The 25,279-nt window shown below is 40.5% G+C and overlaps 1 protein-coding gene across 4 annotated transcripts in view; it reads left to right on the forward strand.

Moving 5' to 3' along the window:
- MPPED2 (metallophosphoesterase domain containing 2) overlaps nucleotides 1-22,644 on the forward strand; it is a 102,753-nt gene extending 80,109 nt beyond the window's left edge. For all 4 annotated transcript variants that reach the window (XM_086892480.1, XM_086892482.1, XM_086892483.1 and 1 more), the window contains 3 exons: nucleotides 15,733-15,848; nucleotides 18,459-18,572; nucleotides 21,205-22,644. In XM_086892480.1, the coding sequence (XP_086748606.1) occupies nucleotides 15,733-15,848; nucleotides 18,459-18,572; nucleotides 21,205-21,323 (349 nt within the window). In that variant the 3' untranslated portion in view covers nucleotides 21,324-22,644. The remainder of the gene's footprint in view (nucleotides 1-15,732; nucleotides 15,849-18,458; nucleotides 18,573-21,204) is intronic.
- Nucleotides 22,645-25,279: the final 2,635 nt, after the last annotated feature.

Raw genomic sequence — 25,279 nt, forward strand, 5'->3', positions numbered from 1 at the left:
AACTTACTGAAAAATAAATCATGGGAGAAATTTTGAGCCCTGACTTTGGTGAGAGCAGCATTTCACAGGTGTTGATCCCAGTGTGGGATGTTCCTGGCTGGAGGTTGCTGTATGCCAATGCTCCCTGCTCAGTGTCAGCAGCACACAAAAGGAGGCACTGCAGGGAGTGGCAGAAAGTTCAGTGACTCAAATGGGAGACAGTAAGCAATATCCAGGTGATAATATTGATAATTGATAATATAACCCTATCTATTTCTCTTCTACTGTTTTTCATCTCTACGACATGAGCAAGCCAATGTAAAGGAGTTTCCTTTTAGAGACAGGAGATTGTTATTTCACTGCAGTAGGAAAAGGGGACTTAGCAAAGAGAAACCCTGGTTCAGTTTGGTGTTGAAGTTGTCCTTAGAACAATTCACTGTAGTTGGTAGCAGTATGTTAAGTTACAGCAGTGAGAAATGTTATTGTGGTCTCCTGCCTGCTGTCACTGAAGGGATGTCTGTAGGTTCTGAAATCCCTGAGAGCATGAGACATCATCTCTTGCAAAAATGTTTTCTGAAGGATGTTTCTTTTTTTACCACTACTGTCTAGGCCACAGTCTATTAATCCACATAAAATATGTATTATGGCCACGTGATTTTATCTCCTGTATCCCAGGGTGTTTATTGCTGTCAGTATCTGATAACCTGTGGTAACAAAGTAAAAAATATTTGCAAGGTTTGACTCTTAGTGGTGTTTTTTAATAATGTGAGTATGTATATACATAAGTACAAAGTTTTCTTAGCTCATGCTCTACATTTCAACCTGTGTGGAGTCACATTACAGAGCTTCCCCCTGTTACCATAAGTACCTGGGAGTGAGCCAGGAGCCAGGGGCAAAAGTGGATTTTCACATTTGCCAGGCATGGTTCATTGGAGAAAGCAGCTCCGTTGCTTTCTTGTGCCTTTGCTCATCTGTCATCGTGGCAATGCATAGTGACATTTCAAACTGCTAGCATGGAAATAAGATAAAAAGTGTTTGGGACAACTGGGAAATTTCATTTAGACAGAATGTCAGACCCCAGTCTCCGGTGAAAATACTGTAGGTTTTCCACGTCCTGCCTTGCGATATCATTTGATGTGAAATTAAATCAGAGGCCAGCCATGAGCAGGAAAGCATTTGAGCCTGTTCAGTTTTGGTTTGTTGTACAATTCTGGCACTCCTGATGGCTGTGCCTTGCAGGAGTAAGTTACAGCAGATAACCATTTATAGAGGTGTTTTGAAAGCGTGATTCCCACAGAAATGTCTTTTAACTCCTTGCCTTGCCTTGAAGTTTGAAAAGTTTGTTAAATCTCCAAAATCCTTATTGTGGCCCTCATTGTTCCTGTGGATGGAGGCGATTCTGGCTTTGCACAGTAACCTAACACTGATATTTCAGGACAAATAGGCACCAGCGTGGCTCCTGAATGGGTGAGTTACATGTATTCATAAGCTGTTCCATTCATTTCTCTGACATGGAAAAAAAGGGTAGGGCTGCTTTCATCCGGCTGCCAACCCTTTTATCTCTAAAGAATCAAATTTCAGGAAACCTTTCTGCCTAGGTCAGAATTTCAAAGGTTCCTGTAATATTTTAAAAGTTTTAACATCTTAATTCTCATAATTTTAAGGAGAATGTTTCTTTTCCCACTGAGAAAACAAAGCAGCCCCCCAAAACAAAAGAGAAACCAATGGAAAGAACTAAAGCAAAACAGAGATTTGGAGGCATGGGGCTCAGTAAAAATGTGTTTAGTGGTACTTCACTTCCTACTATTCAGGACAGCACATTGTTAGAGCTGATGCAGTGTTTATACACATTGTGGTTATGGCTGTAGTCAGGGCTATTGTTGAAGGATGTTATACAGACATTTATCATGGTATGTCAGTAAACCCATTGTAAAAATGTCCTAGTAGTTAAATGAGGCTTAGATTTAATGAGGCTGTAAGAAAGGGCCATTTTTTAATCATACTGTAAATAAGGTTCCTGTAGCAATGTCATTGGGATTAACGTGCAGGTTTTCTTTTGTTTCGAAGTAAGAGCAATATCTCCATGAAGTTAGGCAGACATTTTTAGGAATACACTCTTGCAAAGCCTTTGGAGCAGGAGATTTGTGGTCATACTTTGACTACACAGTGTAAATGAAGGTGTGACATTACAAAAAATCCAGACCTCCCCTCCAATAAGCTAATAATAATACAATATAGCTAATAAAATCTAGCCCTAACAGAATGCTGTGGTGATGGCTAAGTAATACACTGGAAATGACAGAAACCTCTCTTCTGTACTTTTTTAAGATACTCAACATAGCCCCAAATTTTTGTACTATTCCATTTGCTACTAGTGAACTGACTTTAATGTTTTTAACACCACTGCCACTGAGAAATATAAAAATGTGGCTCATAACCATTAAGGTTTTACGTATCAACATTTATTTTCCTTGTAGCTGTGAAAGCAGCCATCTAAAGGTTTAAAAGGTACTTATTTTAACTACGTTTTAGCTTTCTGCAAATACTTTCAATCTAATGTGTTTTCTGTGATGTATAGGGGGTGTGCCTTATGTTTAAATTAGAAAGCATGAAAGTGTAAGGGAAAATATAATTTTAACAGTTCAAAAGGGCATTGTCAACAGCAGAAGATTAGGATGGGAAGAATGTCTTTATTCTTCTTCATATATTTGTTTTACAGCAGGAGTGCATTGTTCTCTTTCTTTAAAGCTGTAGTTTGATGGCAAAGCTGGGTTTTGCTGTAAGTTGTTTTGCTAATAGAGAAAAACACCTTTCTGCCAGCATCTCTCTGTAGCCTCTGGGGATGGAAGTGTGCCTTGTGGATGGAATTGTGCCTGTCCATGTGCAGGGGACCTCATTCCCAGCTGGGTCACCCCAGGCTCCTGCCTCTCCCACAGCCTGCTCAGAGCCCTGGGATGGAGCACAGCAGCTGAGTCTCCCCAGTCAGAGGCACAGAACTTGGTTCTGGATCATTTCATTCCAGTTCTAGTACTGCTGGCCTTAAGATGAAGACACAGACAATGGAGAAAAGAAAAAGATAATTCATGATGAGGATATTTGGATCCATGCCAGCAGCCAAAACCACAGTAGCTTTCCTTTTCCACCAAGAAAAATTTTGACTCAGCTGGGGACTTGCATGCCCTGCTAGTGTCCGAGGTTTTCCTTTGGCAACATATTTCCTTTCCGCTGCTTAAACCTCTTTGGGGGCATTGCTAGGGTAGTGATTCCAAGTGCTTTATCCTGCAAGAGTTGATTCCTGCAGCTCTCTATTTAGGCTATTTAATGCTAGCTCTCTATTCATTTGGAAATAATGGTGTTGGAGGGGGAAAAAATAATTAAAATGGCTTCAGAAAGTAGTTAATTATAAAACCTACCATGGCCTGAAGTATAAAATACATTGCAGTCTGAGAAATCATGTAGGGGAACATCACTAAAATAATTAATTAAAAAATTTTACATATATCACCCACACAGCAAATGCCTTGCTGCTGCTAAAATGAGTCCAGTGCCCTTCAAAAACTGAGCATCTCTTAGATCTCCCACTCACTCCCTTTTAGATATCCTTGTTTTCTTCTTTCCTCTGGGCATTTTTTGTTATGCACATCAGTTTTGGAGAAAGGCTTTGGGCAAGAAATGAAATCCTTGCTGAGTTTGTTTTAGCATTATCACTGTGTTTTGTGGGGCCAGGGCTGAGCTCGTTGAGTGCCTGATCTGGCAGAGGCAAGAGGGGCACAGACCTGAGTCCTGCCAGTGCTGTGCTTCCTTCATCTGCTGTGTCCTGCTGGTCTGGGAGCTGACACAGCCCTGACAACTCCCAGAGGGTGTCAGAGATGTCTCTCCCAGGGTATCAGCTGGCCTTGCACCATCACAGCCTCCCATCAAGGCAATCCTTTAAGTTCAGCGCTCTTGCACCAAATTTAGGGTTTTTTTCTGTGCCCTGTAGGCAAGCCAGGTAGGTGTTAAATATTGCAAAGCCTCACCTCTAAGTGCAGGAAAACAGCTGGTGGGTTTTGACATGCATTTGAGGGCGAGAGGTAGTTTGGTTTGAGTTTGGGGTTGGGCTTGGTTTTTTTTGAAAAAAAATTTACTTTTTAAGGAAGGAGAATGTTTCCTGCACAGGCTTAGGTTCTGTGCTCACACCCAAGCCCTACCTGTGCTCAGCAGCTGTCATCAGGTGATTCCTTCCACTTGACTAATTCCTGCTTGGTGCAGGTTCTTGACATCCAGTGCTTTATCAAACATAGGCTGCTTGCTACCTATTACTACTGATCTCAGCATTGCTAATAAACAGCAACATCAAGGCCATATTTTCTGGTTCCTGTCAGACCACTGCTTTCCTGGGTGAAATAAAAGTCCCATTAACATGCTCCTCCTCATCGGCTCTGACAGTTTGATTAATTAGGCCCCCTCTTTAGATGACCTCTGCACTGACACGACAAGGAGGTGAATATAAAATGAATAGTTTGCCCACATAATGGCCTACTGCAAGTTTCAGATTTTTATCAGATCAGACTGAAGTCTGGGGCCTGTATTAAAACCCCCAGTGTACAGCAATATATGGCTGTGGGTTATGAACTGCAAGCTTTACTGCATGCTTAAGGAATTAAAACCAAACCAATCCTAGCCATCCTGATATATTGACTTCTTCTCTAAGAATTAATCTTTCCTTTACTCTCTTGGCCATACAATACAAATCTAATTCATTTACATTATCAAATAAAATGACCTTTTGTTTTCAAAGGATTTTTTATTGCCAGAAAATACAGTATGTTAACTCTGTGGTTATTCAGCCTCCCATAAAATACTAATGTAAAGCCATTATTCTAGTGCCACTCTATTTAAATGTCAGTCTGCCTTTCTATTATAAACCACCACTTCATAGGCTGGTAACTCATCAGTAAAAAATTCACTTCAGCTGAGAACTTATAATATGAGCTCACAACTTTTCTTTGAATGCATCTTTTTTAAAAAAATATGAATATGTAATATCCCAAGGGGTGGCTATGTGATTGTGAGACTACAGCGTGGCTGGAGCACCTCTGGAGATGGGCTGAGAGAGTTGAGGCTGTTCCCCTGGAGAAGAGAAGGTTCCTGGGTGATCTTTCCAGCTTTCCAGTGCCTGGAGGGGTTACAAGAGAGCTGGAGAGGGGCTTGTGCAAGGGCATGAAGTGACAGAGCAAGGGGGAGAGCCTTTAAACTGGCAGAGACCAGGGTTAGATTACATATTTTAAATTAGATACTAATTAGATAATCACTGAAGAAAATCTTCACTGTGAGGATGCTGAGGCCCTGGCACGGTTGCCCAGAGAAGCTGTGGCTGCTCCATCCCTGGAAATGTTCAAGGCCAGGCTGGATGGAGCTCTGAGCAACCTGGGATAGTGGAAGTGTCCCTGGCCATGGCAGAGAGTTGGAATTAGGTGGGTTGGGAGGTCCTTCCAAACCCAAACCATCCTATGGATTGCAGCACCAGAAACACCCACTGTTGCCCACTGCATGGTGCCTCTGGCTGGAGCTGCTGCTTTGTGGCTCCAGGAGGAGCAGTTTCATCAGCCTTTGGAGCTACATCACAATCCTCTAGGAGACAAGTCAGGCTTTTAATAAAATCTGGAATTTTGACTGGTGGTCGCTGAGAAAGACATCTTCCCTGCATCATTGTTTTGCTGTTTGCTTCCACTTAATTATTTTCCATTAACACTCTAGAGAGGAATTAGGTGTGGCCTCAGAGAGATATCCTTTAGATACAAACATATCTATCTATATAGATCTTTAGTGGGGGTCAAATCTTCTCTCCCTCAAGGTGAGAACCGGGACAAACATGAATAATATTTTGTTGATCAAGTAACTGACACAGATGCAGAAGTTCTGCTACATTGGTTTCTAATAATTCTAATATTAGAAGTATTTTTCAATGTTTTCTCTTCAAATTAACTCTCCTTCAGTCTGAGGTAATCCTCATATCCCACAAACCTCGCTGAAAGGACAACACAAAGTTGGGGAGCTTAAAATGAAATGTTGTGTAAATGACCCAGTTGTCATCAGAGTTCCTTGTTTGATCTTGAAGGCAACACAAACGAGTCACCCATTGCTTAAACAGATCCTTTTCAATTAAAATAATGCTCTGTTTACCTCTGTGATGCCCAATGCTCTCTCCAGTCTTTTCAGCTGATTTTTCTTTTTTTCATGACCCTTATGTTTTTCCCTCAATCTCTTCTGTCACATTTTTTTCCCTTTGTGTTCATGTGTTGATCAAGTAACTGCATTACTTTAATTGATTTGCTGAATTGGCTCGTCCATAAGACAGCTCCTCCAGGTAATATCCTGAAAATGTTTGCTCACATTACTGTGGCCATGCTTGAGTGCTGCAGAGTTCTCCTTGGTTTGGGAGTGCACTGCACCATTTCTGCAAGTTGTTTCTCATTTTCCCTGATACAAGCAGAACAGCAGGGAATGAATGTTTATTTATAATATACATATATATATATATAAATATGTCCACACACAAGTGCATATTGTACAGATCAGGTATAGACCAGGTACAGGATTTTCTGTTTGTGTGAAGTTCTCTTGCAATCAAGTCTCCTGAGGCTTTCTGAGCTGAGAAGGAGGTGTGATATGCATTTTGAGATCCATGATCATCCCTTTCCCCAGATGACTTCAGAGAAAAAGTTTACTGGTAGACAGAATTTGGCAAATGAGGTAGCAGTGGTTTTTGATGAAGACTGGACAGGAGCTGGTAACTTTCCCTTCCTGCAGACTCCAAAGCTGGATCACAGTTTTCAGCAAAGGTGAAATTTCAGGTTTGCCAGATGTTAAATTTCTGCATGAAGCAAGGTCTGTAATAAACGAAGAAAATAAACCAAATCTGCATAACTTTCAAATAAATGACATTTCCTAAGTATAATTGAATGGTAACCCAGTAAATGATGGCCCAAGACCAAGCCATGATAATTTATATTGTACCTAAATGCCACCTAAGCATGTATTGTGACACTGGAAACTCAGATTTCATCTGGGTTACCGTTAGAGACGGTAAGAGACTTCACATCAAGCCTCAAGAACAAGCTGGAACGGAAGGTAGCACAGACTTCAGACAAAGAAGAAATGCTGGGAGTATCCTGTGACCTAATTATAACTAACTGTTTCCATTCTTTTCTGTAAATATTTAGAAGATTACGTTACTACGTAACTAGTAAGTTCCTACAATTAAATGTTGTGGGTTGTGCGTGTCTGGAAGTCTTAATAAATGCGAGCCTTGTTTGGTTTTCCTAGCAGGCATTCTGGAAAGTTTCAGCTTCTTATTGAGGAATGTTAGCCAGCATTTTGAGCAAAACATAAATAAAAATAGTGATGGTATTTATAGATAAACAGCACCATCTGGCAATAAGCAATCTCAGTGTCTTATGTTAAGTCATTGGAGCAGCTAAGAATAATTGATTTATTGGTAAGACTAATGGTGAAAATCATGGAGGGCAGAATTCTGTTTCTACCATCTGATGGACTTTATTCTGGCAAATTTATTCTAGGGTTAGCCAACCTAGTTCTGCACAGTACTTCTATAAACAGTGCTCTGTCTAGACTGTTATGAGCCTAAATTATTTATTACTTGTAAAGCACTTGAAAGAGTTTTTGAAAGCCCTCAAGTTCCTGTGATTGTGATGTAGGTTTGTTCTTAGTGTGTTTCTTCGGGTTGGTTTTGGTTTATTTGTTTTTCAGAAACATCAAACTGGTTTGATAACTCTGAAAATTAGAACAGGAAAAGCATGGGCAGTTAAGGCATCCAGAATATAAAGGCACAAAGCCCCAAACCTTTTTCTTTATGATGTTATGTGGTAGAGCTCCTCAATATAAAAAGGATACACCTTTCCTGTAGGTGTCATTAAATGTTGTGTGTGTGTTAGGAGCAGCACAGGCTGAAGATATTAACATATAAAAAGGTGCTGAAACACTACATAAAAATATGTGTCTGGAATTCCTCTGCTCTGTGGCATTAATTAATGAACAAGTTACTACATCTGCTGACCCTCACAGCCTTTTGGAGGAACTACTGAGACTATCAGTGCTAAAGATTCTGTTTTAAGGAGCATTCCAAATAATTAAATATCTAGAGGCTGTTTCTCAGGAGCAGGAACCAATTTCACTTACAGTGCAGGTTGACATAACTACTTTGGAGTGTTTAATTTGTCATACTAACTTATATCTGGCAACATTTCTTTCATAATTCACTGAAGTGTAGCTTATTTTGTTTTAAAGACTGACATGTTTCTGTTAATATTTTCTAAATGCTGCTTTTACAAATATATAAAATACTCAACAGAAACTACTGGATGTAATTAGACCAGATTTTGATTTTTTACATGTCAAACACACGGACTACCCCCGTGGATTGAAGATATGCACTAATAAGTGTGTGTTGGGAGAGAAGTCTTTACTTTTTTATTATTTATTTTTTTTTTCTCTATTTAATGTGTGTTGTCATCACAGAAGCAGGACTGCTAGTAAAAGCCTTTCCCAGACTGACCTGGGGTGGAAGCATTGTCAATTTACATTTCCTGCAGAGATAATAAGGTAAAATTAATATAAGATGTGGTACAATAGCATATTATGATCACACTTACTGTAAGAAATCAAGCATTCAAGCATCATTCTTCATGTTGAGCAAAACTGAATCAAAATTTTAGCTAGCTACTCTTCTTTTCTTTTTGTTTCCTCTTTCCCCTGGCATGTCCCTGGGAACAGACATTGGGTTTATGTTGTGGTGAGCTTCAGGACTAGGGAGCTCCTTCCTTTAGACAGGTATTTTAAGCTTCCCTGTGTTTTTACAAAGACCACAAAATTTTACCATAAAAACTCGAGTCATTTAAGTTCTTTTCAGTACTGCTGCATCCTTTGATGCTTCAAGGGGCCATGTACCCTGCCCTGGGGTGCAGGATGGGAATGAAGGAGTAAATGTGCTCACTCCAGAATGAGAAGTTCTACAAGTCAGTCCAGGATGTACTCTGTAGGTCTGAGCTGCTGCCACACTGCAACACCACTGCCATGTGGGGAAATAAAACATACTTAATGTGCATTTGAGTCTGGTCCTAACTTAAACCAGCTCTATTTTTCAAGCCAGCCCCAGCTATGCAGAGCACAGGAATATGTAAGGACTGACACTTGCTTCTGTTCATAGGCCTTTGTAATTCTATTCCTTTTAAAAGTAGAATGAAATTAGCCCTTGAGTCAAGTTTAAATTATTTTCATTTTTTTGGGATATTAAAATATCTCCCAGATCTCATTAAGTCAAGACCTAAATAAAATAATTGCAATACAGTTAGGGATTGGAAAGCCTCAGAAGGTTTGGAGGAAATTTCCTTTTCGATGAGCAATTCGGATACTTAAGCAAAGGTTGTCTGGATCATAAGCTTGAGAAATTCACCTACTCCCTTCCTCTCCTTTCCAGTGTTCACTGGCTTCCTGGTGGTGTCCACTGCTCTGCTTTATTGTTTTTTACTTCTATGCTCTGGAAGCTCAGTGTCTTGTGATCCTCTGTGACATTACTGGGGTTTCAACCTCCTGCCTCTCTGCTCCTTTGCTCTCAAGTCTCTTAAACCTTGTTGTATTTTTATGTGTTTCTTTACTCTTCTTTTTTTTATTTTTTTATTTTTTATTTTTTTATTTTTTATTAAAACTCATCTTCCCCACAGAGGAGTTTTCTTAAAAAGTATCTGTGGTGTTCTGATATTGTTAACACAAAACATGTGAAGTGAATGGACAATCCTCTGCCAAAAAGGATCGCTTACCATTCCAGACATAGGGTAGAAGATGTCAGTGGACCATCAGAGAAGAGGAATAAGTGCAAGGTACCCACAGAGGTAGCAGGCTGTAGATTTAGGGATCAGAGCTCAGTTTGCTGTCAATAGCAGCTGGGGCAGCCTGGAGGCAGCAAGGGCAGAGATCTGCAGGCACTGAGAGAGGGAAGATGCAGGAGGGAATTCCTGTACCATTTTCCAGCTGTTTGGATGGCTAAAGCTGCACTTGCTCCTGTCCTGTGCCTGTTTTATGTGATAATCCGGTCCAGATCAGCACACCCATGGAACATGATGTATGGCAGCAGTAAAGGTCCTCAGTTTTTCTTTCCTTTCGTAGCTCTCACAGATCCAGGCGTGAATCTCTGTCTGACAGGAGTTTAAACTAAACCCTGCACTGACCAGTTTGTACAGTCTGAGGTAGAAACTGAGAATGACTGGGTGCAAGGAGTATCCCAGGTCCTGCTGGCTGGTGAGCTGATCCTGCAGCCTCTCAGTGGGAAGGATTATTCCCTAGGGAAAAGGCACTGCATGGGTTCTTTCCCTCCAAAAACTGTGGAAGATGGGGAGTTGTGCTTCTCAAATGCTTTGTCATTTACATAACCAGCATTCAGAGGTTATAGACTACACATTAAAAGAGAGAGAAAAACCTGCAAAATAAAGCAAATCAAAACAAACCAGCAGGTTGTGGAGGTTTCAGATTTTTCTAACCTCGTGAAAACAGCTGAACTGTGTTAGAGACTTCCTGACTCGAGTGCAGGCTGGTAATAATAAGGAGGTACATCTAGTAACATGGCTAACATAATTGCAGTACTGATAATTCACTTTTGTGAGAGCTTCAGCTGTTTAAAGATGCAGGGTAAGCAAAATCCCAAGGAGGCAGGCTCTGTGATGCTTCTTTCTGTTCTGTGTTATTATTGTCACTTTCTAAATGGGACACTGAGGCACAGCAGGTAAGTGCTAGTGGGAATGACATTCAGCTCGAGCCCCTGGGCTGTGCCTCTCACTGGTGTCACAACACTGCATGTAATGAGCACATTTAGGAAACAATTTAGCCTTTACCACTTCCTGGTGGTTGGTACATTATGAAAAAGCATTTGAATCTTCACGATAAAAAGGAGCTTAACCAAAAAAAAAAAAAATAAAAAAAATAAAAAAGTACTTTTGCAGCACTGAAAGCCAGTTTACAGAAGCTGTTGTAAAATGTGCTTCCTCAATCCATTGTGCACTTGGTGGGCACTCTGTGCCTGGAGCTATCCAGGACATCCTTGTCCTGTGCCACCACCTCTGTCCCGTCCCCCTCCTCGGTGAGCCAGGTCTGTGAGCTCAGTTTGAAGGCTGATAAAAATAAAGAGCATTTTGTTGTTGTTTTTGGTTGTGTGGAAATGCTTCCCACTGGGATGCCTTTTAGACTCTCCCTCAGCTGTTATCCTGTGCAAGGAGACAGACTGAGATTTTTGCCTCCTGTGCACTTTACTCATTGGATTAAGGATAAAATTGATGCTTTCCTAAAAGACTGGGTAGCCTTAAAAATGAATGAATACTTGTTATTAAAGACCTATGAGATAATTTATTTTTTCTAATCCTGTTTAGAAGTAACTGTTGAAATAAATGGATTTACTGGTGGAGTTAAGAGGAAAATGTGAATCTAGAAGGTCTCATTGTACATTTACCTTTTGAGTTGTTGAATTCTGAGGATCAGGTAATTAAATTCATGAGTCAGAGAAGAGATGAAAGTAGGTTGTAGGAGTTACTATCCTTTTCAAAGAAGGATCCTCCTGAAAAAGAAGGAGTCAACATTTCTATGTTACCTGGATGAACTTGGCTGTGGCTTTGTGCCTCCTTTCCTTGTGTGACAGTGTTTCTTCTGAGGTGAATGCCCTGAGGAGCAGTTGTGATTTTTGGTGTCAAGAAAAGATGCTCAATCGCTGTGCTCTTGTTTTGGGTTGGTTTGGGTTTGTTTTGGGTTATTTTTTTTAAATGTATTAGCGAAATAATAAAGCCATACAGTGCTTACTTGGGAGGAAGGAGATCTGATCACCTGCTGAAGCTGCAGCTCTCTGCTGTTAAAAGCAGATGGATTTGTGTGTCCTGTCCAGGGGTTCTCCCAATGCACCTGTAAAAGGAGGAAGAGTCTTGTTGGGAAGCTTAATATTCCCTCCTTCCTGGCATTATGTCAAGTAATGTCTGCATCTCTTGCAGCACAAGGTGTGAAGATAATTTTCAGCCTCCTGCATAAGCATTCTTTTAATTGCAGAAAACATAGCTTCCAAAACGCCAGGTGGAGGGGGATCTGTGGGGATTCCTGTGCAGAAGTGAAGAACTGAGGAGAGCAAGGATGGGCCAGGTGTCTGCCTTTCATGAGGATATTCCCTGTGTCACATCTGCTGCCAGCATAGCTGCTCTCCCTAAACGATGAGGAAGCTTTGCAGTCAGGCGAGGGCTGAGCTGGCGGGTGAGCCGGGGATCAGGAATTACCGTGATGGTTTGATGGCGTGTGAGGGATGCTGTGAAGTGTGCCGTGGTTCTGATGAGCACAGCCTCAATTAGCTTCTTCTGCACGAGGCTGACACGCCAGGCTTCGGGTGTGAGGATGTGTTCTGGTCCATCAAACGTAAAATGACAAAATCATTTGTAATCTCTCATTACCAGTCCCTGTGGGCTTCCCATCTCTGCCTCCCCTGTGGAATTATTCAACAGCCAATAACTCTGCTATTGCCAGCTATACTTAAAAATGAAGTTTTAGGAATTAACTGAAATCTTTTACTTAGAGGTCCATAGGAAAAAGAATTGGGTCAGATCTGAAATATTACTATTAATGACTAAGTAGCCTTTCTAAATTACTTGTGCTTGACTGGAATTTACCAGGAGTGGGTATATGTGCTTTTACCCCTCTGATTCTGTCTCCCACCCCATGGGAGGTAATGAGCAAAGGGCTGTGTGGTGCTTGGTTGCCAGCTGGGGTTAAACCATGACAGTTCAGCCAAGGTTCATTATCTACATTTCTTCCTAGACAGGAAGTCATTTCTCACAGTAAGTAATCAGCTTGAAAATACATTGCAGAAGGCACCTAACTCTGTGCAGTTTTTTTCTTCTAAATTATTTAGACATTGAGAGTCACTCTATTTAACTCTTATGTATGCAAAAAAAGGCACTAACAGGGGGTAAAATATCCCTCTCTGATATCCCTTGACAGGACCCTACCTGCCTAAAGGGCAGGCTTTGTCTTTCCTGCATGTATTTAAAGTTTGCTGGGATAACCAGCTGTTCCCTGTCCGCTCACAGATTCACAGCACACCGACCCCATCGCGTCTTCACTGCAACACAGCAAACATCAGGTCACCTTCCTTGTGATCCCTCCTAAACCTGCTCCCGTGCCAGACAGCTCTTTGGCTTCTTGGTGGTGTTCTGAACACATGCTTGGCTTTCTGGCAAGGTCTGAACCCCCTCTGAAAGGCAGGGATCCTGTTTGCCAGTGCTGTCAGGAATTATGCACTGTTTCGTGTTTTAAATGCCTGAAGCCTAAATCTGTAATCCAGGTGTTCTTCCAGTCATGCCTGCTCTTCTCTTTGATTTACCCATTTTGTATGAAAATCTTTAGTATATTAAATAAGTACTTGACCATCTTTTCTTGTGCACATGCTGCATAATGAGGAAGGTTTCTGAAAAGTTTTCTTGCAAGTGGATTCCCATGTGGCGCCTGTTAGTCACAGCTAATTACAGAGGTTGGTGAATGAGGAATATATGTGAGCTCAGGTTCCCCCTCCTCCTCTTTCCACAGTGCTTCAGAAGAAAATAAAATAAAAATCCTGCAGACAAATCCAGGTTTTTCTGTGCTCAAAGTCTCCAAAGAGCTCCAGAGAAATCACAGATGTGGTTTCATGTTTCAGGTTTAACTATGTTGTAATAACTACAGTCTTATCTGCAGGAGAAATGCAAGTGGGGAAAGAATCATTAATTGACAGTGAAAAGTTTGACCCAAGCTTGTGTGTTTGTTTGTTTTAAGCAGCTGAATGTTTAGCCAAATGATATTTTAACTTCTGACTGCAGCCTTGAAGGTTACAATAATCTTGATAGGTTAAAAGCTAGGAATGTTATAGGAAAGGAAACTCAGATATATGTTTCAGGAAAGCCAATCTTAGGAAAGCAGAAATTCTTGTGGTTTAGTTAAAGCCAGGACACAACCTTCAGTTTTAATTCAGCTGCACACAAACCTCCTGCCAGGTGCACCAGCCTTTGCAGCACAGGAAGGTTTTTAGGTGCTTCAGTGGGTGCAGAGCAAGGCAGCTGTGAGAGGTGAAGCTCCATGGCTGAGCACAGGAGGAACCCACAGCTCACATAAAATGTTTGACTAACGTCTAATTTTCCTATCTTTTGTTGGTGTTCATTCAGGAAGTCTGCTAGCTTGAATGAGTTCCTGTGTGTGTGTAGTATGAGTATTATCCAGCAGGACTACATGGGATATTGTCTATTATTTGTTACAAAGGCACCAGTGACCTTCCTGCCCCTATATTAGCAGCGCCTGCTGTTTTTCCATACTGCCGATTGTCAGGAATGCAGATCATCCATAAAGCTGGGCACAATCCTCATCGGTCAAATTATTGTCTCAGGAAAACAAAATGCTTTAATTATAAAAAAAAAAATAAAAATTAGAGATGTAATCTCAGCAGGACATTCCCACTCAAAGGCATATTTGAGGCTGGGAAAATGAATAATTTAGCGGGTAGAGGAGGCAGATTACATAATGAAATTACATAGGACTCTGATGATTTCTGGTTTTAACAGGTATGGGTTTTTTTCAAGGTTGGTCTGTGGCTGCTTTTTGCCCCCAACTTTTGTTTTCTGTTTTCAGAACTGCAGCACACAGAAGACTTCAGGAGTAGCTTGAACTTTCAGAAATATGTCTGGGGCTAGGACAGGAGTATCCTACCTGGAAAACAAAGTCTGAACCTGTTGCCTGAGCTCTAGGAAACACACACATGGCTGCACACTCTTAAAATTAGTACAGTACTAAGAGCTGCATAAGAGGTTATCAGTAACAAACATAAATATTCCTGTCTTTCATCAGAGCAAATCCCCTGATGGGGATTTTTGTGTTGTTTTGTGTACTAATTTGATAGGGAAAGGCTTTATTATGATATACCTGTATCAGAATTATATGTTACGTGTTGAAAAAGTTATATGTTAAAAAAAGTACTCCTAGAAAATGTATTTGTCATTGCTGCATGCTTGGGTTGGTGGATAAACCAGTGTCTCAGAACAACTCTGTGCTGTGCTGGAGAACATTTGAGGGTATCAGTTTCCCTTGAGAAATACTACATGAATTTTAAATGGTAAGATCTCTTCAAAAAGTCACTGAGGCTAAATATTGTGTGGATGGAGATCTCTAGGAGGCTCAGGAGTTCCAAACCCAGTTGTGTGACAGCGTTCTGGTATTAAAAGTGCTAAAAGGAGCAAGTTTGAGTTTAGTGAAATGCTGCCACATCGAGCCTCTTGCTGAGCTGTTACTGCTGCCCTGTGCTGGGAGAAATTAATTTTTGCCTCCAAAAAAATTTTTGGGTTGTTTTGGTAGTTAGCATAGGAAGGAGTTCTTATGTTCAAACATTCCCAAACTTTGATAAAAAGCTTGAGATTTAGACTTTGTTATTTTAGTGTTTTCTCCTTTCTCTCTAGTGAGTAAATGCCCCCAGGGCTGAGTGCTTTTGAAGTACAAAAATAACATCAGACATTAATCTAAATTCAAATATATGTTTTAACATATGTATGTATTTGAATCAGTGTGTGTTAGAGGCATCCTCTTCAAAAAGGCTGTCTGCAGGTAATCTCTGAAGCACAGAAATTGTTTTAATTCAGAAAAATAATAATAATAATGGAGAAGGGAAGAGATTTTTATTTTACATTGATGCAGTTTGTCTTATTTTCCCCAAAGGACACCATGGTTTAATGGATGGGGCTTTAATCTACCCAGAGGTCAGTCTTTGCTAGACAAGTGGAACCTTATTCCTGAGGGAATTGATATCCTAATGACACATGGACCTCCCCTTGGTAAGTGAAATAAAAGCTTTGTGTGATTTTTTCGCATGAGAATTTTACTTTCAAAATAAGCAAAGTTGATAATGCTTTAAGATATACTGTAATTGCACCCAAACTTAAGACTATGGATCAAAAACCTTTCTGAAAGAAGTGGAAAATGATGATTAGGCTTAGCTGATCTGTTGAGTTTCCATAAAATCTTGAATTTTTTTATTAAATTCAAGCTAGGGAAGATCAAATATCTGACTTCATAACCATTTTAATTTGACATTTTATTTAAGAATAGTATTCATCTGACAACCCAGTTTCCAATCCCAAAAGACTTTTTAGAGATTGACTAAAACTTTTGAAACCTTTTCTCACTACAGTGTCATGTTATTTTAAGGTTTGAGAGTAGCAGTCAAGAGTTTGGAGCTATGTAGTCACATATTCTCCTTGATAATGTCCTTGTAAACTTAGGATATGTAAGAACAGTTTTAAAGGTATTAATTGGCTTATAAAAAATTTGTGAAGGAATAAAATCATGTTCTTAGAGAATTGTTCCTAACTTGATCTAATGACAGGTGAGCACCAGTCTATGAATAATTTGTTTCTTCATTAGGCAGCTAAAGTTTCTCATTTAGTTGAATTTTGCTCATCTTGTCAATATGAGTCATTCACTGATCTCTGCTTTAACTCTTAAGATCCAAACTAAGTTCTGATTGTCTCAGGACACCAGGACACTCAGTTTTGGCATATCTGAAGTCATTAAAGCCCACACTAAAGCCATTTGGAAAGTGCCCCTATCCTTTCCCCATCACATATTATTTACTGCTTTTCTTCCAGACACATGTGGCAAGCAGCCTGGGGCTGTATTTTAGGTATCTCATGGGTTTACAACAACTGACCCTTTTATAAATATGACTTTTCAGGGTGAGGAATTGTGGCAGTCTCTTCATTGCCCTTACTGCCAGAAGAGTGGTTTTGTCAGGTTTTTAGTAATCTCCTGCAATCCAAGGGGTCAGATCACACAGTCACAGGAAGTGACCTAATCACAGTCTCTTACTAAAATCACTGGACTGAATATGTAAAATCTTCTCAGAATTGCATGGTGCCATTATAAACCAGCATTTTAAGTGCTTCCAGGCTGCCTCAGTGTTCTTTTAGAGCTTCTTGGTGACTGTGGAGCCAGGAATTAATGCATGCTTATGTTTTTTACCACAATTAAGAGTCAGCAATCTAAGCCAAGCTAAGGAAAAAAAAAAAAAAGGACCAGAAAGTTTTTGGCCAATGTACTTACTGCTCCTTTTATATTCTGTTTAGCTTTTTAATACTACTTAGAGAATGTTGTAAGATGATCAGCAAATTCCCTTTAACCTTCCTGGAGCTCCCAGCGTGCTGCTGTGTTAAGGCAGTGACACAGCATCCCCTGACAGCAGAGCCACCGGATATTGCAAACCACAGCCTCAAACAGCACTCTCTTAATTGCTTCATTTTCCCAAAGAAGCAAAAAAAAAAACCCAAAAAACCCCACAAGCGTGTTCATAATGTTTCATGGTTGCTGTTTTAAATGGGTTGTTCATCCATCTGCTCTGAATTGGGTTCATACAGAAATACTGTGGTGCTGCAGACACTGTAATTGAATAAACCTACTTAAATTTTGGGTTTGAAGGAGATAATGAAGTTCAGTTTCAAAAGGTTGGCACTGTATCTTAACTACTGACACAGATTAGGTGTCAGTACTGTGCCTAAAATGGGGGGCTCTAGGTCTCAGCCTGCATGATAATATTGACAAAATACTGCTTTTTAAATAAGTGTTTACTTATTAAGTAAATATCAAGGGAGGTAGAGCTGTAACTGGACGCTTTGGTCACTCTAAAATTCAGCCAGGTTCTTGGCACAGGCCGTAATGATGCTGAAGTCAGCAGAATGGTGCTACAGCTGGCTCCTGATTTCCCTTTTTGTGCTCTCTCCTTGCCCTGCTGATCCTTTTCCGTGCTAGTCCAGGCAGCAGGCTCCTGCAGGGACTGATGTCCTGTGTTGTACATTTTTCTGTGTTATCCATAAGACCAGGTGACAACGTGGTCAATTAGCAGTGGCTCGTTGGAAATTGTTTTGTAGGTTTTGCATTGCTTGAGGCTGGTGATGATGGCTCAGAAGTAACCTGGTGCTTGCAGACCACGGTCCTCCAAAAGCTGTGGGAGTCTGTATTTTAAATCTTTGGGCTGGCAGCTGAATTGAGTCGTAGCTCAGCTCATCTTCCTGAGCTGTTTCATTTCTGGAGTAACCACATAGCTGGCTTGGGAAGCTGGCTGCTGAAAGTGCCAGGGGAAAGGGAAGAAAAATCTGCAGCAGTGCCAGGAATAAATGTCCCAGGGTTTCAAGGTGGAAGATGAGTTTAAACCTGTAGTTTAAAAAAACAAATCACATCCAGAAAAATATTAATGCAGATGGAGGGAGGAAATCTTAAGGAAGACAAAGTGACAGTGAAACATTTCTTAAAAGCCATTGTGTGCTTTAATGGAGAGGTTATGACTAGAGATAATGTAATAAACCCTGTGTGAATTATGACTTCCTGAAAGACTACGTGAAACCTTACCTGAATAGGGAAAATTAATAGTATTGATTGCATTTTGCCTTCAGGTTTTCGAGACTGGGTTCCAAAGGAGCTGCAGAGAGTGGGCTGTGTGGAGCTGCTGAACACAGTGCAGAGGCGAGTAAGGCCCAAACTCCATGTCTTTGGTGGGATTCATGAAGGTAAGGAGCAGTGCAATTCCCTACTTCATCTCAGAGTTCAAGAAGCACATCTTGATGGTGTATTGCAGTGGATAATGGCATATTGGATTAAAGTAGGGAGGGAGTTCAGGGAAGTGATTGCATGCGTGGCACTTTGTAAATTTATTCCAGAATTAAAACAGACTGTTTCAGGAATGTGTGCTACATTTAGCCACCTACATCTTTCACTGTGCAAAGGTTGTTCTATACAGGTTATTTGAAAGCAATTCAAGTTTTGACAAACTTGGTTAGAGAAATAGATGAGATTCCCCACACACGCAAGCCAAAATGAAAATTATCCCCATTACTCCAAGTACAGGAGCTAAGAAAGATGCTAGAGAAAAAAAGAAAATGTGAAGACAGCTTGCTGCCTCTGCTCACCTCCCTCAAGGTATAAGAAGGAAAAAGGAGGGCATCCCGAGTCAGGCATCAGAAGGAGCCACTGCCAGAGCTCACTGTGCACACATTTCTAAAATCACCCTGTAATGCACCCTGTGCTCTCTGTGATACACTCCAGCAGCCTCATGTTTTAGAAGAGACATTCCCCCTCTGTCATTGCCAGGACAGGCAGAGTGTGAAGCTTCAGAAACAACGAGCTCAGTTTGTGGCAGTGGAAGAGACTGAGAGATTAAATACATTCTGGAGATACTTAAATATTTAATACGATTTTGTAGCTTTCATGTGGCTGAGAGACAAACACTAGGAGTTCTGCCTGAGAGAGAATGTAAGTGTTCATGACCCTAGAACTCAAAATTACACATTAAATGTTTTATATTCTCCCCTCTGGAGGTTTTCCATTGTCTCTAACTAGGTTCTCCGTAGGCCTAAAGATTTTGAGGACTTCATAAAAGAAAAATAAAAAAAGGACAGCTTTCTCTGCTAGTGGTGTTGGTTTTTCTGAAGCCCCTTTGACTTCATACAATGATTTCCATGGCTGGCATCTGTAAAAAAAGTGTTTATCCTGGGAATACTGACATGACCCTCTGCATAGAGGCATAAATAACAGTCCTTTAATGCAGCCAGGCAAAGATGGGGTATTTTGTACAAATATTAGTCCTTGCATATTAAAAATAAATGAATATAGCAAGACTTCTAGCTGAAATGTGTGAATTGTCTACAGCCTTTGTAGGCAGATTGGGTGGTGAAACCTGTGGTTGTGATAGGGCTGTGGGTGGGAGAGAGGAGGGTGTTTGAATGCATAGGACCATCATTATGAGAAAGCACCAAGTAATCATGTGCAGCACCCTACATTTAAATCCCCAAGGAAAGGTGGCAGCACACATTAAAAGTTAACATTCAAATAAATTCTTATAAGAATACCAACAAAAAGTTAAAGTCATTTCTAGTACTTATACAGAAGATGTAAGAATGGCTTGCTTCAGTCCAGGAAGAAATAGCAAAGTGTTAAGAGCATTATCTTACAGTGCAATTAATTTTTATCCAGCTCTATCTGGGATGAACATCTACCACATTCCCATCAACCAATGGAGGCTATAAACACATGTTGGTGATGCAGGTTTTTTCCCCTGGTTGATAAGCAAAACAACCACAAACAAGGTTTTTCCCACCATGAGATGATCTAAATCAAAATTGCCAGTCTAAATAAATAAAGTAATATGGGTGGACAGTGCAGCAATTCTGAAGTGATTATTCTTTCTGATAGGCACTGTGGGTAGCTGTATTTATTTTAGCTTTCAGACAGCAGTGATCTGTACTGTATCATAATGGTTTGAAAGAAAAGCATTTTTCCTCTGAGGGTTTGCAGTGAAAAGTTCTCTTCCTCCTTGAAAATCTGGGGGTTTTTTTCAAATTTTTTTTTTTAATAAGTACATTTGGGGCCAAATACTTCCTGGATATTTTCAAGCTTCTTTACACACACTTTTCTAATTATTACATATATGTATTAAATAATGCAGTCACAGAATGGTTTGGATTGGAAGGGACTTTAAGGATCATCTCATTCCAAACCCTCTGCCACGGGCAGGGACGTTTTCCACTAGACCAGGTTGCTCTGAGCCCTGTCCAGCCTGGCTTTGAACACTTCAGGGATGGGGCAGCTTTCCTGGGCAGCCTGAGTCTGTGCATGTGTGTATTTTTAACCTGCTGATGAGTTCCTGAGGTCTCAGAAGCTGGGGTGAACACCAGCTCAGCAGTGTAGCATGAGGAGCTGGGTGATTAGGGCTAGCAAGGAGAGATGACAGAGTTCAGGTCATTTGTTGGAGAGGGGGTGTTTAGGCTAAACCAAAGTTACTTCTAAACCTTCTGCTTCTAAATGGTCTTTTTCTTCTGACAGGCATGCAAATTATAGCTCACTAATTAAGTAATTAGAAAAAGAGCATGTGTGGTTTGTATTTCTGCCACACCCAGTTGCAACAGAGGATTTTCCAGGGTTGAAAAAAAGTTTGTGCACAACCCAAAAATCACCTGCTCTTCCCTCAAACGCGGTACCCTGCATTTTTTATTTTTTATTTTTTTCCCCAGCCAAAATCTTTTTTCAGAGACACCAGAAGGGGCTGGTGTCGTTTAGAAGGGATTAATTTGGTTTTATCTCACAGCATGGATCCCCCATGGGGTGCTCTGTGTGTCCCTGGCAGTGAGTATGTTGTCCCCGCAGGTTACGGCATCATGACAGACGGCTACACCACCTACATCAACGCCTCCACGTGTACAGTCAGCTTCCAGCCCACCAACCCTCCCATCATCTTCGACCTTCCAACCCCTCAAGGATCCTGAAGCACTACTGGGGAAGGTCTATAAACTGCCATTTTCTAATTAAGGAACATACATTCAGTTACATGTTTATTTCAAAACAGGGGGCTGGTGGGGGGGTGGATTTCGGGGGAGATGTGGGGGTTTTTTCTTTTTTGTTTCAGGGTGGGGTTTGGGATTTTTTTGGGTTTTGGTTTTTTTTTTTTTTTAATTTGTAAATTGCTGGTGCAAAAGAAACAAGAGGAAAAGTTAGAGGTTGTGCTTTTTGGAAATGCAGCATTCATTTTAAATTGATAAAGCATTGTGAATTTGTAAAATGAATTTCATTTTTCAATAAATTTGCCATTGTAAATTGTTATAGTGTTCTCAAAAGGACAGCCAAGCTTTCTTTTAATAAGTGAGAGACCTTATTTTAATATTATAATATAAGCTAAAAAATAGGCAGCATTTAAATACACCCAAATTTGCACAACTTATGTTATTGTCGGGATTTTTTAAAGTGTCTTCTTTTTCCCTAGGTTTAAATGTTGGCTTTTTATCTCCATTTATATCAATTCTTTTAGTAGCACAAACAATTTTTTGGGGTCCATTTACCTCTTGATATGTGTGCATGTACTTAAACTTGTTTCTAGTCACAGTAGAATGCAGCAAGAGGAGAATAGACTTCTCAGTTGTTTGTCTCTACCTGCTTTATAAAGACTGATCTAGATAGCCACAGTCTGTATGTGATATCTACCTTCTGTTGTTTCTTTTTTAAATTATTTTAGCTTTAAAAGACTGGGGGTGAAAGCTGCAAAGAGCAGGTATTTCATGCAGTAAAAAAAAATAAATTGTAAATGCGGACTCCTTTTAAATATGAATTTATATATATATGTATTTTTTGTGCATTATAACTAAGCTAGGATTTAATATTGCCAGTATAGCATCTGCAAAACTATGCTGTACAGCACATCTAAATTATGAAGGATGTGACACATTTTTCCAAGTGCTCAAGGCCTTCAAGAGCCCGAGTTAAATCTTTGTTGTAGTTCAGGCATGTATAGAGTCAAATGGATACAATCAAGCCTAAATAAAATAAGGCTTAGTTGTCCTTTATATTTAAATATTCTTCTTGTCTTTTTTATTTCCTTTTTCTTATTTTGCACTGTGTGTAAATGCAATCTCACTAGCACAAAATATTGTTGCAGATAGTTATTTCCGTTCCACCACTGTAAATGCTATTGAGCTTTGTTCTGTTTTATGTTACCTTGTTAATGGAATTTAGAAAAGCAGTTGTTTCTTTAAATTTATTGTGATATTATATCTAGCGGCCTTTATATGCAAATAAAATTGCAAGATTTTTAAATATGTGGTTCAAGGGAGTTTTGTGGGTTTTTTGTGGCATGAACAATTTTGGGAAGTGATGACAAGGGTAAGTAAGAAGAAGTTCTCTATTTCTCAATAAATTTATATTGTGGACCATTCATCAGATGTCAGTTGGGTCAATAGAGCACTCAGAGTTTCCCTTCTGTTTCTCTGCCATCCATTTCTCCATTCCTTTTAGACAGAGAGGATTTTGTCTTTAGCTTCAGTGGTTCAGTGTGACCAAGTTTGTGCTGTTAACCCTTGTAGGACGCTATTCCAAATGACACGAGGAAGAATTGATTAGGCAATAAGCTTTTTTGCTTCCTCACTTGGTCATTAGCACTGAGCTTCAGGTGTCTTCTGCTCATCCACCCTGGGTTAAAAAATGAATAGTCAGGAGGTGAAACACATCACTTTTTATGTGGGTTGGTTTTGTGGCTACAGCAGGATCCAGCAGGGCAGGGGGAGTGGAAGGGCAGTGTGGTTCTGTGTATGCCAGGGGAATGACAAACACTGCAGGAGCTGCTGCTGCAACACAGTTAGATAACAACACAGCCCTGTTCCAAAACAGGAGCGGTGGCTGCAAAAATCTGCTGTCAAACATGAGAAAATAAGGCACAGTTTTCATGAATCTGCATCTGCAGTAACATCAACAAGACCTGGAGAGAGACAGAGTATCCCCATTTATCTTAACAGGTTGTTAACTTGTGACATTATTTTGATACAAAGTTTATAAACAAAGAAATCCAGGGCTCTTACAGCAGAGTACAACTCAGTGGGCCTAATACTGTTTGTATTTTGATGCAATGTGTGTGACACATGTCTGTGGAGTTGGCTGAAATCTTCAGATTTATAAGGCTGCTGCACCAAAGTTTTTTTGGGGAAGAAGCTGCTGTATCTCTTAAATCTAGTTCTTGTTCTGTATGTGGAATTTCCTGTCAGGTTTCCTTATGAAATTGATAGGTACCTTCACTCCTTAATGATATCTGCCTCCTTTTGCTTGCAGTTCTGGTTATTTTATCAATTGAGCGAAAGGAAGAAAGGTCACCAAATATTAGTCCTCACTTTTGGATGTAGACGCAGGATCTGTCTTGTGGGCTTTTTTCAGCTTGCAGTGAGAAGACGAGGAAATTGGTTTTGACAAGCACAGCTGTCTACTGGCAAAGAACTTCTGAGATGGCTGTCCTTGGAGAAAAGCAGTTCTTAGAGCGCACAGAAATTGTGTATGTGGAACACCTTGGATTATTCTAGTTCACTGATATCTTGCTTGTTTTCACTGCATAAGGAGGAAATAGCCATAGCCTCAGATGCTCTGTAGTGCCATGAACTTTCAGATGAGCAGGGGATAGCCACTGTATCTGTGTTGCCCTCCAGCCTTCTGGAGAACCTGGCTACAGCAGGTATAGTCCATGGTACCAGTCTGTCATCTCTCTGCCTTTTAATAAAAACTGGGTTATTCCAACAGCAAAAATTCCAAGCCAACAGCTTTGTTCCAGCATTTAAACAAGACTTGTGGCAGCAAAATGAGCAGATGGCAGTGCAAAAGTTCATCCAGGAGTCTGCCTTGGGTAAGACTGGTAGTGAGAATAGACCAGAAGCAATGCTGTGAAGGAGTAAATCTGTGCAACCTCTGCCATAAACTCTAAACTGGTACCTGTAGCCATAGATGTCCTAAAGCTGTGAGAGTTGGTTTCAGCTCTTTGCCATGTGGATTTTTTGGCTGTGTGGTGCAGCAGGTGTGAGCTAAGAGGTTCTGCACTGGGGTACAACAGCCTGGATTTGTAACAACAGGTTAAGGCTTCCTCCTTCCATTTGGGCACATCAAGGACAGTCACTGCTTTGTCATCAGCTGATGCTGGTGCTAAATGCAGCTGTTAATTTACAGAAGTCTTCAGGGGTACTTTCTAACCCTGGGTTTTCTCCTGGTAGTTTTTTCTCTGTCTCTGTCAGCTTCACGTTGCTGGTGGTTCAGCACTGAGCTTGTTCTCCTCCTTGCCAGGCTCTTTTAAATTTTACTCCCTCAGTTTCCTTTTGTCATTTCAGAAATTGATCTAGTTTTCCTGTTCTCATTTTGGCTAGCAGCAATTACAATTTTTGTGAAAAGGACAGGAGAATATTAGCAATTTGGCTTTTTTTTTTTTTCTTTTTGTGCTCCTTAAAGATTTTGCAATGTATAGGTGTCTGTGCTGTCACAGGCAGGTAATTTTCCTTTGTTGGATGCCAGCCATATCTGACAGTCAGGGTAACTGGGACACAGTATGGTTTGTAGAAGTTTGATTTCACAGGGAGGAAAAAGTGTGTGATGAATCTGCTTCTTTTCAAGGATCTTTCACCACTAAAAGTAGCTCGATACATGCATGCAGAATAAACCTTGGGTAATAAGTCTTTCTCTGGGGTCTGGTCCAAGCCCATTGAACTCACCCAGAGTCTTTCTATTGACTTCAGCTGGCTCTGGATCAGACACCTGGCATCTCTCTGGGTTGTGTTTCTGTCCATTACTCATCCTTCAAGCTGGAGGAGATGGTCCTTGGTTAAGATGCGAGAACCTCTTGGCAGGAAGAGAGACCTACCTATTTTAAGTGCTGAATCTTTCCAAGTGATTGATTAACAGCAGGGTAGTCGATTAACCTTTCTTC

This window comes from Cyanistes caeruleus, chromosome 6 (genome assembly GCF_971803275.1).
Source record: "Cyanistes caeruleus chromosome 6, bCyaCae1.hap1.1, whole genome shotgun sequence".
NCBI lineage: Eukaryota > Metazoa > Chordata > Aves > Passeriformes > Paridae > Cyanistes > Cyanistes caeruleus.